This window comes from Coregonus lavaretus (genome assembly GCF_964263955.1).
Source record: "Coregonus lavaretus genome assembly, contig: HAP1_SCAFFOLD_154, whole genome shotgun sequence".
NCBI lineage: Eukaryota > Metazoa > Chordata > Actinopteri > Salmoniformes > Salmonidae > Coregonus > Coregonus lavaretus.
Window position 1 is genome coordinate 711,605 of NW_028160661.1, and position 14,418 is coordinate 726,022.

The 14,418-nt window shown below is 40.8% G+C and overlaps 1 protein-coding gene across 1 annotated transcript in view; it reads left to right on the forward strand.

The window, feature by feature from the left end:
* Positions 1-250: 250 nt before the first annotated feature.
* The window catches only part of LOC311121592 (myosin heavy chain, fast skeletal muscle-like), a gene marked incomplete at both ends in the record, with an annotated part of 38,680 nt that continues 24,512 nt past the window's right edge, over positions 251-14,418 (forward strand). The window contains 18 exons of the mRNA XM_084196053.1: positions 251-466; positions 817-963; positions 1,177-1,333; positions 5,893-5,920; positions 6,447-6,558; positions 6,726-6,818; positions 6,970-7,030; positions 7,134-7,232; positions 7,507-7,610; positions 8,024-8,162; positions 10,069-10,187; positions 10,429-10,578; positions 10,673-10,843; positions 11,071-11,374; positions 12,843-12,907; positions 13,001-13,088; positions 13,194-13,311; positions 13,894-14,017. Coding sequence (XP_084052179.1) covers positions 251-466; positions 817-963; positions 1,177-1,333; positions 5,893-5,920; positions 6,447-6,558; positions 6,726-6,818; positions 6,970-7,030; positions 7,134-7,232; positions 7,507-7,610; positions 8,024-8,162; positions 10,069-10,187; positions 10,429-10,578; positions 10,673-10,843; positions 11,071-11,374; positions 12,843-12,907; positions 13,001-13,088; positions 13,194-13,311; positions 13,894-14,017 — 2,295 coding nt within the window. The remainder of the gene's footprint in view (positions 467-816; positions 964-1,176; positions 1,334-5,892; positions 5,921-6,446; positions 6,559-6,725; positions 6,819-6,969; positions 7,031-7,133; positions 7,233-7,506; positions 7,611-8,023; positions 8,163-10,068; positions 10,188-10,428; positions 10,579-10,672; positions 10,844-11,070; positions 11,375-12,842; positions 12,908-13,000; positions 13,089-13,193; positions 13,312-13,893; positions 14,018-14,418) is intronic.

Genomic DNA, 14,418 nt, shown 5'->3' on the forward strand with positions numbered 1-14,418 from the left:
ATAAATTATAAGGCTTTAGACTTGTGAATATTCACAACACCCTACTCTTTAACAGCGTCCTCCAAGAAGTACAAATTCATCTGAAGGAGGGGGAAAAGAAGGTGAGACATGGTTTTAGTCTTCACATAAAAAGTGACAAAAATGTTCTGTGAGAAATATCACTCACCTATCTGTTGACTGGTGAGGAAGAACCACAGAGGCAATCATGTTCCTTTTTCTTATTTAATCTCTTTCCTAGTGATCCGTCACCATGAGTACGGACGCGGAGATGGCCATCTATGGCAAGGCTGCCATATACCTCCGTAAGCCTGAAAGGGAAAGGATTGAGGCTCAAACAGCACCCTTTGATTCAAAGAATTCCTGCTATGTGTCAGATGCCAAGGAGCTTTACCTTAAGGGTTTAATTACTGGCAGGGCCGATGGAAAGTGTACTGTGACAGTCACAAATCCTGACGGCACTAAGGAGGTAAGCCTGATTTTGAAAAGTGTTGAAGTTTGTGCAATTACTCTATTTCTTCAATAAAACCTTCAAAATGATAAAAAAATATGCCATAAGGCAAACTTAAATTAGTAACAAAAGACAGATTAAGAAGCATTTCTTTGTTTTTTGTAAACAGAATATAACCTTTAAACATAGCTACTATTTAAAAACGGCATGGTAATTTTTTATATTGACTAGTCAAAAATCACCATGTATATATCAGTGGGTGAAAACAAAGTAGTTGGATTGAACAGGGCTATGCATTTTTGAAAATATTGAACTTTCAGTCATGTCCAGTTTGATCTGCGTGTAATCTAGATTTCTGACTGTTTCAGGAAGGAAAAGAGTTCAAAGATGCAGACATCTTCCAGATGAACCCCCCTAAGTACGACAAGATTGAGGACATGGCCATGATGACCTACCTGAATGAAGCCTCTGTGTTGTATAACCTCAAAGAGCGTTATGCAGCATGGATGATCTATGTAAGAAGCCTGCATAAACACAGACACACATACATGAACATAACAAACCCACACATACACTACTACACATCAATACATGGTAGAAACCAAAACATATCAATACAGCAGGTCTACATCAGTATACCAGAGTACACCCACGTCCTCACAGAAATCCAAGTAAATGTCAGTCAGATTTTGCTAATCCCCTAATTTCATTGAATCCCTTTCATCCAGACCTACTCTGGGCTCTTCTGTGCCACGGTGAACCCCTACAAGTGGCTCCCCGTGTACGACATGGAGGTTGTCAACGCCTACAGAGGGAAGAAGAGGATGGAGGCTCCACCCCATATCTTCTCCGTCTCTGACAACGCCTTTCAGTTCATGCAGATTGGTACGAGCTCTCACGGATGGATGAATGGATGGATGGATGGATGGATGAAAGTTAAAATATGCTTTAGAGAGGTATCTCCTGTTTTCTAGTCTAGGTTAGAACAGTTTGCTGGGAATATCTGATTTCACTAGCCTTGAATGGAACATGTTCCAAAATGAAATTCATGATGATGCTATTTGTATTTGTATTTATTATGGTTCCCCATTAGTTCCTGCCAAGGCAGCAGCTACTCTTCCTGGGGTTTATTATGGATCCCCATTAGTTCCTGCCAAGGCAGCAGCTACTCTTCCTGGGGTTTATTATGGATCCCCATTAGTTCCTGCCAAGGCAGCAGCTACTCTTCCTGGGGTTTATTATGGATCCCCATTAGTTCCTGCCAAGGCAGCAGCTACTCTTCCTGGGGTTTATTATGGATCCCCATTAGTTCCTGTCAAGGCAGCAGCTACTCTTCCTGGGGTTTATTATGGTTCCCCATTAGTTCCTGACAAGGCAGCAGCTACTCTTCCTGGGGTTTATTATGGTTCCCCATTAGTTCCTGCCAAGGCAGCAGCTACTCTTCCTGGGGTTTATTATGGATCCCCATTAGTTCCTGCCAAGGCAGCAGCTACTCTTCCTGGGGTTTATTATGGATCCCCATTAGTTCCTGACAAGACAGCCGCTAATCTTCCTGGGGTTTATTATGGATCCCCATTAGTTCCTGCCAAGGCAGCAGCTACTCTTCCTGGGGTCCAGTAGCATTAAGGCAGTTATATACAATTACAAAAATTACATTATATTTCATAACACTTTTCACAACACATTAAGTGTACTATATTACGTATTGGATCACTAACAAATACAACTTTTACATTACCGTGTAGTTGACCAATAAAATGGTCTGATGGGGATGTGGACATACTCGGTATACATATCCCGAAAGAAATTATCTCACTCCAATAAACTTTAATAGAAAGTTAGCAAAAATAGATAAGATCTTGCTACCATGGAAAGGAAAATACCTGTCTATTTGTGGAAAAATCCCCCTGATTAACTCCTTAGTCGTATCCCAGTTTACCTATTTGCTTATGGTCTTGCCTACACCAGCAACCTGTTATTTAAATTATATGAGCAAAAAATATTCCATTTAATTTGGAATGGCAAGCCAGACAAAATTAAAAGGTCCTATTTATATAATGAATATGAATTCGGAGGGCAGAAATGATTAAATATTAAAGCATTAGACCTCTCACTGAAGGCGTCAGTCATACAAAAGTTATACTTAAATTCGAACTGGTTCTCTAGCAAATTAGTAAGAATGTCTCACCCCATGTTCAAGAATGGCCTTTTCCCTTTATTCAGATTACAAACTCTCACTTTCGGTTATTTAAATACGAAATCATCTCCAAAATATATTTATATTTAAAACAAGCCATAGAAAGTTGGTTGCAATTTCTGTTTAATCCACCAGAAAAGACAGAACAAATAATACAACAAATATTGTGGTTAAAGTCAAACATACTAATTGATTAAAACAAACATTATAAAAAATAAAATAAAAAATAGTATAATCTTTGTAAATGATATCATAAATAGGACTGGTGGAGTTATGTCACACATGCAGCAAAAATATATGGAAATGTCTGCTCCACCCAAAATTACAACCAACTAATTGCAGCATTACGGCAAAAATGGAAGAGGCAAGTGGAAGGGGGAAAAAGTAAGGAACTTGTCTGTCGGCCTGCATTAAAGACCAAAATTGGTTAAAGAAAATTGTGATAAATAAAAATATATGGCAATTTCATTTCAGGACCAAATAATTGGCCGCTGTACCATATAGATTGCAAAATAGTTGGGAAGAGATTTCCGATATACCGATTCCATTGCACATGGTTTATGAACTGATACGCAAAATTACGCCGGATTCAAAACTTATAATTTTTCGATGTAAATTATTATACAAAATTCTTGCAACCAATATAATTGTATATATATGGGGGATATAACCTTCCTAGCTCTGCAGATTTTGCTGCAAAGAGACAGAGTCATTAGATCATTTATTTTGGTACTGTCCATATGTAGCTTGTTTTTGGTCACAGGTCCAGGAATGACTGAAGAATTGCAACATTTACCGGGAGCTAACACTGCAGATAGCAATACTGGGTGATTTGAAAAGTGAAAGTCACTCGATCAATAATAAAATAATAATTTTAGCAAAAATCTTTACCTTTAATTTACAATATGTAGAAACTATGAGAATAGAAAGGTTTAGAACTTTTGTGAAGCATCACAGCACAGTTGAAAAATATGGCAAATAAAAATCCAGTATGGATGGTGTTAAGAGATAGATGGGAGGGGTTGAGTGGACCTGAAGGGTGGGACTAATAACAACAAGATAACAAAGGTAAAATATACTGTGTCTGTAAAATGTATATAGGTTCAGAACTTTTGGGAAACAGCACAGTTAAAAAATATATGGCAAATCGAAATCAAACTGGATGGACATCAGAGATAGATGGGAGAGGGTAGAGGGTAGAATTAAAAACAAACAAAATAAAATTATTGAAAATTAGATTGTGTCCGTAAAATGTATATAGTATGTATAAGATGGAAGTAGAAGCCTAAGTGTTGTTGTTCATTAGTTTACCCCAATTAGGGGAGGGGTGGTAGGGTTAGTGGAAAATAATAAAGGAACAAATATTTTTAAAAGATATGTGTGTATATATATATATATAAATATATTTACCCCCAAAAAATATGGGGGTTTGGAAATGATGCAGACAATTACATTGATGGAAGCCACTCCCGTGTGGCGCAGTGGTCTAAGGCACTGCATCGCAGTGCTAGCTGTGCCACTAGAGATCCTGGTTCGAATCCAAGCTCTGTTGTAGCCGGCCGCGACCGGGAGACCCATGGGGCGGCACGCAATTGGCCCAGCGTTGTCCAGGGTAGGGGAGGGAATGGCTGGCAGGGATGTAGCTCAGTTGGTAGAGGATGGTGTTTGCATCGCCAGGGTTGTGGGTTCGATTCCCACGGGGGCCAGTATGAAAAATAAATAAAAATAATGTATGCACTCACTAACTGTAAGTCGCTCTGGATAAGAGTGTCTACTAAAATGTAAATAATTAACAGAGAGTAGCAGCAGCATAAAAAAGTAAAAGAGTGTGGTGGGGTCAGTGCAGTCTCATGGCTTGGGGGTAGAAGCTGTTAAGGAGCCTTTTGGACCTTGACTTGGCGCTCCGGTACCGCTTGCCGTGCGGTAGCAGAGAGAACAGTCTATGACTAGGGTGGCTGGAGTCTTTGACAATTTTTAGGGCCTTCATCTGACACTGCCTGGTATAGAGGTCCTGGATGGCAGGAAAATTGGCCCCAGTGATGTACAGGCCTTACACACTACCCTCTGTAGTGCCTTGCGATCGGAGGCCGAGCAGTTGCCATACCAGGTGTGATGCAACCAGTTAGGTGGTGCAGCTGTCAAAATTTGGGAGGAGCTAAGGACCCATGCCAAATCATTTCAGTCTCCTGAGGGGGAATGGGCGTTGTCGTGCCCTCTTCACAACTGTCTTGGTGATAGTTTAAACAGATTGCTTGGTGCATTTAACATGTCAATACTTCTCACAAATACAAGTAGTGATGAATTCAATCTCTCCTCTACTTTGAGCCAGGGGAGATTGATGTTAGCTCTCCATGTACATTTAAGGGCCAGCCATGCTGCCCTCTTCTGGGCCAATTGTAATGTCTCTCTTTGTGACACTTGACCACATGACCGGACAGTATTTTAATTTGTATTTATTATGGATCCGCATTAGCTGCTGCCAAGTAGTCCAGATGCAACAAAACTAGGGCCTGTAGGACCTGCCTTGTTGATAGTGCTGTTAAGAAGGTAGAGCAGCGCTTTATTATGGACAGACTTCTCCCCATCTTAGCTACTGTTGCATCAATATGTTTTGACAATGACAGTTTACAATCCAATGTTACTCCAAGCAGTTTAGTCTCTTCAACTTGCTCAATTTCCACATTATTCATTACAAGATTTAGTTGAGGTTTAGGGTTTAGTGAATGACTTGTCCCAAATACAATGCTTTTAGTTTTAGAAAATATTTAGGACTAACATATTTCTTGCCACCCATTCTGAAACTAACTGCAGCTCTTTGTTAAGTGTTGCAGTCATTTCACTTGCTGTAGTAGCTGATGTGTATAGTGTTGCGTCATCAGAATACATAAACACACAGGCTTTACTCAGAGCCAGTGGCAGGTCATTAGTAAAGATTGATAAAAGTAAGGGGCTTTGACAGCTGCCCTGGGGAATGCCTGGCTCTACCTGGATTATGTTTGAGAGACTTCCATTAAATAATACCCTCTGTGTTCTGTTAGACAGGTAACTCTCAATCCACAATATAGCAGAGAACGTAAAGCAATATGTTTTTCCAGCAGCAGATAATGTCAAAAGCTGCACTGAAGTCTAACAAAACAGCCCCCAAAATCTCTAAGCCAATAATCTGGCATCTGTGTAAATACAGTACCTGTTGCTATGTACCCATAATGTTGTTTGAGTAAAATAATCAATATGTTTTTGGTTACAGATAATGAGAACCAGTCCGTCCTGATTACGTAAGTTGTTTACTAGAATTTCACTTGAGAAAGTATTTCTATCAGAACTTGGGTGTTATGACATTATGAATGGATTAGGACCAGTCAGTCCTGATTACTTGGGTGTTATGACATTATGAATGGATTAGGACCAGTCAGTCCTGATTACTTGGGTGTTATGACATTATGAATGGATTAGGACCAGTCAGTCCTGATTACTTGGGTGTTATGACATTATGAATGGATTAGGACCAGTCCGTCCTGATTACTTGGGTGTTATGACATTATGAATGGATTAGGACCAGTCAGTCCTGATTACTTGGGTGTTATGACATTATGAATGGATTAGGACCAGTGCGTCCTGATTACTTGGGTGTTATGACATTATGAATGGATTAGGCTACTCGTAATGCGAAGTCCATTAGTGGGAATATTTGTTAATAATTTACTGATGGAACAAAACAGATCAACAGTGTATTCTCAATGAAACCCAATCTGACACTAAAACATGTGACTAAAACCCCTATGTCTGTGTCATATAAACCAGTGGAGAATCCGGTGCAGGAAAGACTGTCAACACCAAGCGTGTCATCCAGTACTTCGCCACCATTGCCGTGTCTGGTGGAGAAAAGAAAAAGGATGAGCCTGGCAAAATGCAGGTAGGTTGTGCTTGTGTTTCCATTTTAACACATTTCAGTCTGATGGGCTGTGTAAACTTTTTTTTTCCAGCGGTGAATCCTGTCTCAAGAAAGTGTTCAAGCTATTAAGAAAAAACAAACTTTACCTCTTTACCAGTTTCCGAGCTACTTCTGTTTATCTCAATCAGGGCTCTCTTGAGGATCAGATCATTGCAGCTAACCCTCTGCTGGAGGCTTACGGTAATGCCAAGACAGTGAGGAACGACAACTCGTCTCGCTTTGTAAGTATGAAGGGCATACTGTGGAAGTTACCTTGTATTGGAAACATTTATTTTAGTAGTTGTTAAATCAATATATGTCCAACAAACTGTAACATTTAAAGGGGTGTATCAAAATAGTTGACCTATTTCTAACCCCCATGCTCTACTATAGGGTAAATTCATCAGGATTCATTTCCAAGGAGGCAAACTGGCTAAAGCTGACATTGAGACCTGTGAGTTGGTTTGATTGTTTCTCAATGCTTTCCTAAATTCACACAGATCATTTTCTTGAGACCATATCATCAAATGTAATCTCTCTCTCTCTCTCTCTCTCAGACCTGCTGGAGAAGTCCAGAGTGTCCTTCCAGCTGCCCGATGAGAGAGGCTACCACATATTTTTCCAAATGATGACAGGCCACAAACCTGAGATAGTTGGTATGGAAAAGTAGAGGTTCAGAGAAGATTATTCCCACCCCTACCTGTGGAATGAGTACATTCATGGTACCAAGGCATCTAGACAAAGATCTATCAAGTAATGCACTGTGAAGCACTAGTCCAGGAGCCTCAGTCCCCTCTTTTGATGCTATTTATTATATACTACATGTATCCTTGAGTCCATCTATTGAGTAAAGGAGGGAGAGATACTGTAAACGTAGGACAGCACAATTCTAAGAGATTTAACTGACAAGCCGTTCTCCGCTGTCCACAGAAATGGCGCTAATCACCACCAACCCCTACGACTTCCCCATGTGCAGCCAGGGTCAGATTACTGTGGCCAGCATCAATGACAAGGAAGAGCTGGATGCCACAGACGTGAGTCATACAAAGGGTTAATCAAACTCTAGATATGGAATGGGTAGAACCACCATACACACTGAACGCAGTGAGCAATTTCGACTTGGTGGCAGTTGGGAATTTTCATGTATGTTTTAGTTTGATTCTAAATGCCTTGTGTCAGTTAGGCATGTGCCTTCCCACTTCACCTTGGGGCACACACATGGAAGACATCCACAAGAGAGTGCCACTAAGTGCCCTGTGGAACTGTGTAAAACCCATTTTGTGCTGCCATCTACTAGTGTGTTGGCCAAGAGTAATCATGTGGAACAGAGAAGCCAGTCAATTCCATTCATCCCATTTGTTCTGGAGTGAGCACAGAACTGTATCGTGATGTAACTGAGCAAATTACCATTGAGTTAATCACTTTTATACGTCCTCTCTAATGCCAGGATGCCATTGGAATCCTGGGCTTCACTAATGAGGAGAAGATGGGCATCTACAAGCTGACAGGAGCTGTATTGCACCATGGAAACTTACACTTCAAGCAGAAGCAGCGTGAGGAGCAGGCCGAGCCAGACGGCACAGAGGGTGAGTCCCATTCATTGATATACAATATGTAAAGCATTAGTCCCATTCATTGATATACATTATGTAAAGCATTAGTCCCATTCATTGATATACAATATGTACAGTGGGGAAAAAAAGTATTTAGTCAGCCACCAATTGTGCAAATTCTCCCACTTAAAAAGATGAGAGAGGCCTGTAATTTTCATCATAGGTACACGTCAACTATGACAGACAAATTGAGAAAGAAAAATACAGAAAATCACATTGTAGGATTTTTAAAGAATTTATTTGCAAATTATGGTGGAAAATAAGTATTTGGTCACCTACAAACAAGCAAGATTTCTGGCTCTAACAGACCTGTAACTTCTTCTTTAAGAGGCTCCTCTGTCCTCCACTCGTTACATGTATTAATGGCACCTGTTTGAACTTGTTATCAGTATAAAAGACACCTGTCCATAACCTCAAACAGTCACACTCCAAACTCCACTATGGCCAAGACCAAAGAGCTGTCAAAGGACACCAGAAACAAAATTGTAGACCTGCACCAGGCTGGGAAGACTGAATCTGCAATAGGTAAACAGCTTGGTATGAAGAAATCAACTGTGGGAGCAATTATTAGGAAATGGAAGACATACAAGACCACTGATAATCTCCCTCGATCTGGGGCTCCACGCAAGATCTCACCCTGTGGGGTCAAAATGATCACAAGAACGGTGAGCAAAAATCCCAGAACCACACGGGGGGACCTAGTGAATGACCTGCAGAGAGCTGGGACCAAAGTAACAAAGCCTACCATCAGTAACACACTACGCCGCCAGGGACTCAAATCCTGCAGTGCCAGACGTGTCCCCCTGCTTAAGCCAGTACATGTCCAGGCCCGTCTGAAGTTTGCTAGAGTGCATTTGATGATCCAGAAGAGGATTGGGAGAATGTCATATGGTCAGATGAAACCAAAATAGAACTTTTTGGTAAAAACTCAACTCGTCGTGTTTGGAGGACAAAGAATGCTGAGTTGCATCCAAAGAACACCATACCTACTGTGAAGCATGGGGGTGGAAACATCATGCTTTGGGGCTGTTTTTCTGCAAAGGGACCAGGACGACTGATCCGTGTAAAGGAAAGAATGAATGGGGCCAGGTATCGTGAAATTTTGAGTGAAAACCTCCTTCCATCAGCAAGGGCATTGAAGATGAAACGTGGCTGGGTCTTTCAGCATGACAATGATCCCAAACACACCGCCCGGGCAACGAAGGAGTGGCTTCGTAAGAAGCATTTCAAGGTCCTGGAGTGGCCTAGCCAGTCTCCAGATCTCAACCCCATAGAAAATCTATGGAGGGAGTTGAAAGTCCGTGTTGCCCAGCGACAGCCCCAAAACAGCACTGCTCTAGAGGAGATCTGCATGGAGGAATGGGCCAAAATACCAGCAACAGTGTGTGAAAACCTTGTGAAGACTTACAGAAAACGTTTGACCTGTGTCATTGCCAACAAAGGGTATATAACAAAGTATTGAGAAACTTTTGTTATTGACCAAATACTTGTTTTCCACCATAATTTGCAAATAAATTCATTAAAAATCCTACAATGTGATTTTCTGGATTTTTTTTCTCATTTTGTCTGTCATAGTTGACGTGTACATATGATGAAAATTACAGGCCTCTCTCATCTTTTTAAGTGGGAGAACTTGCACAATTGGTGGCTGACTAAATACTTTTTCCCCCACTGTAAAGGATTACTCCCATTCCCAGTCCCAAACATTGAAATAGAACACGTAAGACAGACAGTACCACATGAAAGTCAGGCAGGAGACCAAATTCCAACCTCCAGAAATGATTTGAAATGATGGATGTGGGTGAAAATCAAAACCTAACCCACAAAAGAGTGACATCAGAAACAAGCATGAGTCTGTTGTTGTTGGTTCTCTCTCCAGTGGCTGATAAAATCGGCTACCTACTGGGCCTGAACTCAGCTGAGATGTTGAAGGCTCTCTGCTACCCCAGAGTGAAGGTCGGCAACGAGTATGTGACCAAGGGACAAACTGTGCCTCAGGTAAGGTGGTAAATAACAGCATCATCTGAGCACAGGAATTATCTTGGGGATGACTGCATTTCTTATTTTATTTTTAACCCCCTTTTTCTCCCAATTTCAATTACGATCTTGTCTCATCGCTGCAACTCCCCAACGGGCTCGGGAGAGGCGAATAGTAATGTGTTTCTCCCCAAGCTTTTATCACCTTATTACTAGACATGGTCAATATCTCATGTATTCATTTGAGCTATTATTATTGCAGGTTAATAACTCAGTCTCGGCCCTGGCCAAGTCCATCTATGAGAGGATGTTCTTGTGGATGGTTATCCGTATCAACCAGATGTTGGACACCAAGAATCCAAGGAAGTACTATATCGGTGTGCTCGACATTGCTGGGTTTGAGATTTTTGATGTGAGTATGAGACAATAACAAGACAATTAGTTATGATTGAGAGGGATTACAGCCTTGTATGATGAAATGATCCCTTTTGAAATTCCATCAACAGTACAACAGCATGGAGCAGCTGTGCATCAACTTCACCAATGAGAAACTGCAACAGTTTTTCAACCACACCATGTTCGTCCTGGAGCAAGAGGAGTACAAGAAGGAGGGAATAGTCTGGGCCTTCATTGACTTCGGCATGGACTTGGCTGCCTGCATTGAGCTTATTGAGAAGGTAAGCTGTCTGTGAAATTAAAATGGACCGCATCACCATAGCTCATAGGGAGCGCTTTGTGAGATATTATCACAGTGGTACAATACATCTGTCTGTTGCGAACTCGGTATGTTTCCTATGATATGCCACTAAATGAATATAATCCTATAATAGTATGTTTGGTAAAGGAATACATGTGATTCTAAATGTAAATTTCACTAATTTGATATACATCTCTTTTCGTGAAGCCAATGGGCATCTTCTCCATCCTTGAAGAGGAGTGCATGTTCCCCAAGTCTTCAGACACTACATTCAAGAACAAGCTTTACGACCAGCATCTTGGCAAAAACCAGGCATTTGAGAAGCCCAAGCCTGCCAAAGGCAAGGCAGAGGCCCACTTCTCCCTGGTACACTATGCCGGTACTGTGGACTACAACATTACTGGCTGGCTGGACAAGAACAAGGACCCCCTGAATGATTCTGTTCTTCAGCTGTACGGGAAGTCCTCAGTGAAACTGTTGGCTACCCTGTATGTTGCTGCCCCACCTGAGGGTAAGACTAGCATCACATCAAAATATTTAATTAAGCAATACCCACTGGGCACACTTGGAAGTTGAAATGACGTGGTGTTCATTTGTAGACAAACTGCATATTGAATTGTTCTTGGTTGTCAACGCAAACAAATATCAACAGAGTATCTTCTGCTTGGATAGTTCCATCTGTGCCACTGATTTCATCTGCCTTTACCTCCAGTTTGTCTTCAAATTAATCATTGATATGGTGGATTCACGTCTCCATCCAAACCAAAAATCCAATCAAACTTTAAATGCACTTTAAATAAAGTTTGATTTGATTTAGTCCTATTCTTTAACTTGATTCTTGGTTGAGATTGAGATGTCAATCCAACATATTAATTATTCATATTCAAATCAAATCAAATCCAATTGTATTTGTCACATGCGCCGAATACAACAGGTGTAGACCTTACAGTGAAATGCTTCCTTACAAGCCCTTAACCAACAATGCAGTTTAAAGAAAAATAAGAGTTAAGTAAAACATGGATAAGTACAAATATTTGGTTTAGTCATATTACTTAACTTCCATTTTTGGTTGAGATGGAGACGTGAATTGAACATCTTAATGATTAACTTGAAGATTACATTTGAAATCCACCAAAGCTTGAAACCCTAGGCCTATATTTATTATCTATTTTCAGTTGAACCCTGGGTAGAACCCTGGGTAGAATTTGAACCCTGGGTAGAATTTGAACCCTGGGTAGATGACTTCCCTAATGTTATATAGGCCTAAGTAGCATCATTGATGATATATGACTTATAAAGTATTGTTACATTTAATTTTCTCTGTTAAACCTACCCTTTCGAATTGTTTTTGATAGCAACAGTTCATATATTTAGTTATTAAGAGAAAGCTCAATCATCATTCTCCCGATAGCACGTTGGTAACAGTCTGTAACAAGTATGAAAGCCAAGCAGGGCTAGGCTTGGTTAAAACACTGGATGGGGAACCAAACGGTAGCTGTAGATAGATCAATTCTCCAGTAGGAGGTGCTGCCCAGCCTACTGTTTTTTTCTGATAGAGGATATAACGTTGTTTCAAAGGTACAAATTCAACATATTTTATACAAGGTTTTTCTATGTTGAAATTGGTTACAATGATGACATAGTCCTGTGTATGAAATTTCACCTTCAAAACAATAGTTGATTACTTTTTCAAATCCAGTGTATTTTCCATGTAGATTCCACGTCCCAATACATTGACAAATTACATTGAAACAACATCGCTTTAACCCGTTTGTGCCCAGTGGGTAGTTACAACTCAGACCCACATTTTATTTAAAGTCTTTGAATGTATCACATTTCTCAGTGTTATTCCCTGGGTTCATTTACTCATACCCAGGGTGTTATTTTACATAATCTCATTATTTGCATTAAGATAAATGTGAAGTTAACCCGAGATTGTTTAGTTTATAATGATCTCTTACTTTTCCCCATTTGAACAGATACAAGCAAGAAAGGAGGCAAGAAGAAGGGTGGTTCCATGCAGACTGTATCCTCCCAGTTCAGGGTGAGCTTTTGAAATGTGTATTTTCAGTCCTTCAAAAGGTGCATTGATTATCATAAATTACTAATGAAAACATGGTTTGTAACCCTCTTACAGGAGAACTTGGGCAAGCTGATGACCAACTTGAGGAGCACTCATCCTCACTTTGTGCGCTGCCTGATCCCCAACGAGTCAAAGACTCCAGGTACAAGAAATATTGAGTTAAATACTATATGTTATCAGTAATCCTAACGAGCACAATCTTGAACCAGTTTCTGAGTATTAAAAGAGACTTGGTTTGTTTTTCCAGGTCTGATGGAGAACTTCCTGGTTATCCACCAGCTCAGGTGTAACGGTGTACTGGAGGGTATCAGGATCTGCAGGAAGGGCTTCCCCAGCAGAATCATCTACGCTGACTTCAAGCAGAGGTACACACACATTCACATTACATTTACATTTGTGTCATTTAGCAGATGCTGTTGTCCAGCAGCATGACACCCTGCTTCCCACTGCTGGCTTGCCTCTGAAGCTAAGCAGGGTTGGTCCTGGATGGGAGACCAGATGCTGCTGGAAGTGGTGCTGGAAGTGGTGTTGTTGCTCTTCCCTCTGCTCTGAGGAGATCCCAATGCGCCAGGGCAGTTAAACGGGTGTCCTGACTCTCTGTGGACATTCAAAATCCCATGGCATGAAACGTAAGAGCGCGGGTGTTATTAACCCCCGGTCTCCTGGCTTCATCTCCAATCTGACCACCTAATCATCCCCTTTCCAATTGGTTCATTCCTCTCCCCTGTAACTATTCCCCAGGTTGTTGCTGGAAATGAGAATGTGTTCTCAGTCAACTCACCTGGTAAAAAATATATCCTTTTCGTACTGGTCCCCCGCACGCACACACAAAACCACGGAAAAGATCTACTCTAAAGGTTTTCCCTGCATGAGAATATGCTTTCCTTTAACGTAATATAACCAACCTATTGCAACTTGACATATGTTAAACATGTCTCCTCATTCAGGTATAAAGTACTGAATGCCAGTGTCATCCCCGAAGGCCAGTTCATGGACAACAAGAAGGCTTCTGAGAAGCTGCTTGGGTCCATTGATGTGAATCACGAGGATTACAAGTTTGGACACACCAAGGTCAGTCAAATACCCCCAGCAAAAGCTGACAACAAAACACAACTTCAATGATCATTTAAACCCTTACCATTCAAAATCTCTCCAGTTGATCTCTCCAGTTGATCTCTCCAGTTGATCTCTCCAGTTGATCTCTCCAGTTGATCTCTCCAGTTGATCTCTCCAGTTGATCTATCCAGTTGATCTCTCCAGTTGATCTATCCACCCTGTTAGTCTTTCTTCTTCATGAAGCTAATATAAGAAGGTGGAGAAACATTGTACTGTTGTTTTCTTCAAGTAAAGAAGAGATGAATTAACCTGTGCATTGTGTTACAGTGGTATGGCTGCAGTTATCTGTATCGGTTTACATTATTCATCTACAACTGTACAATACAAATCAAATGTTATTGGTCATATACACATAT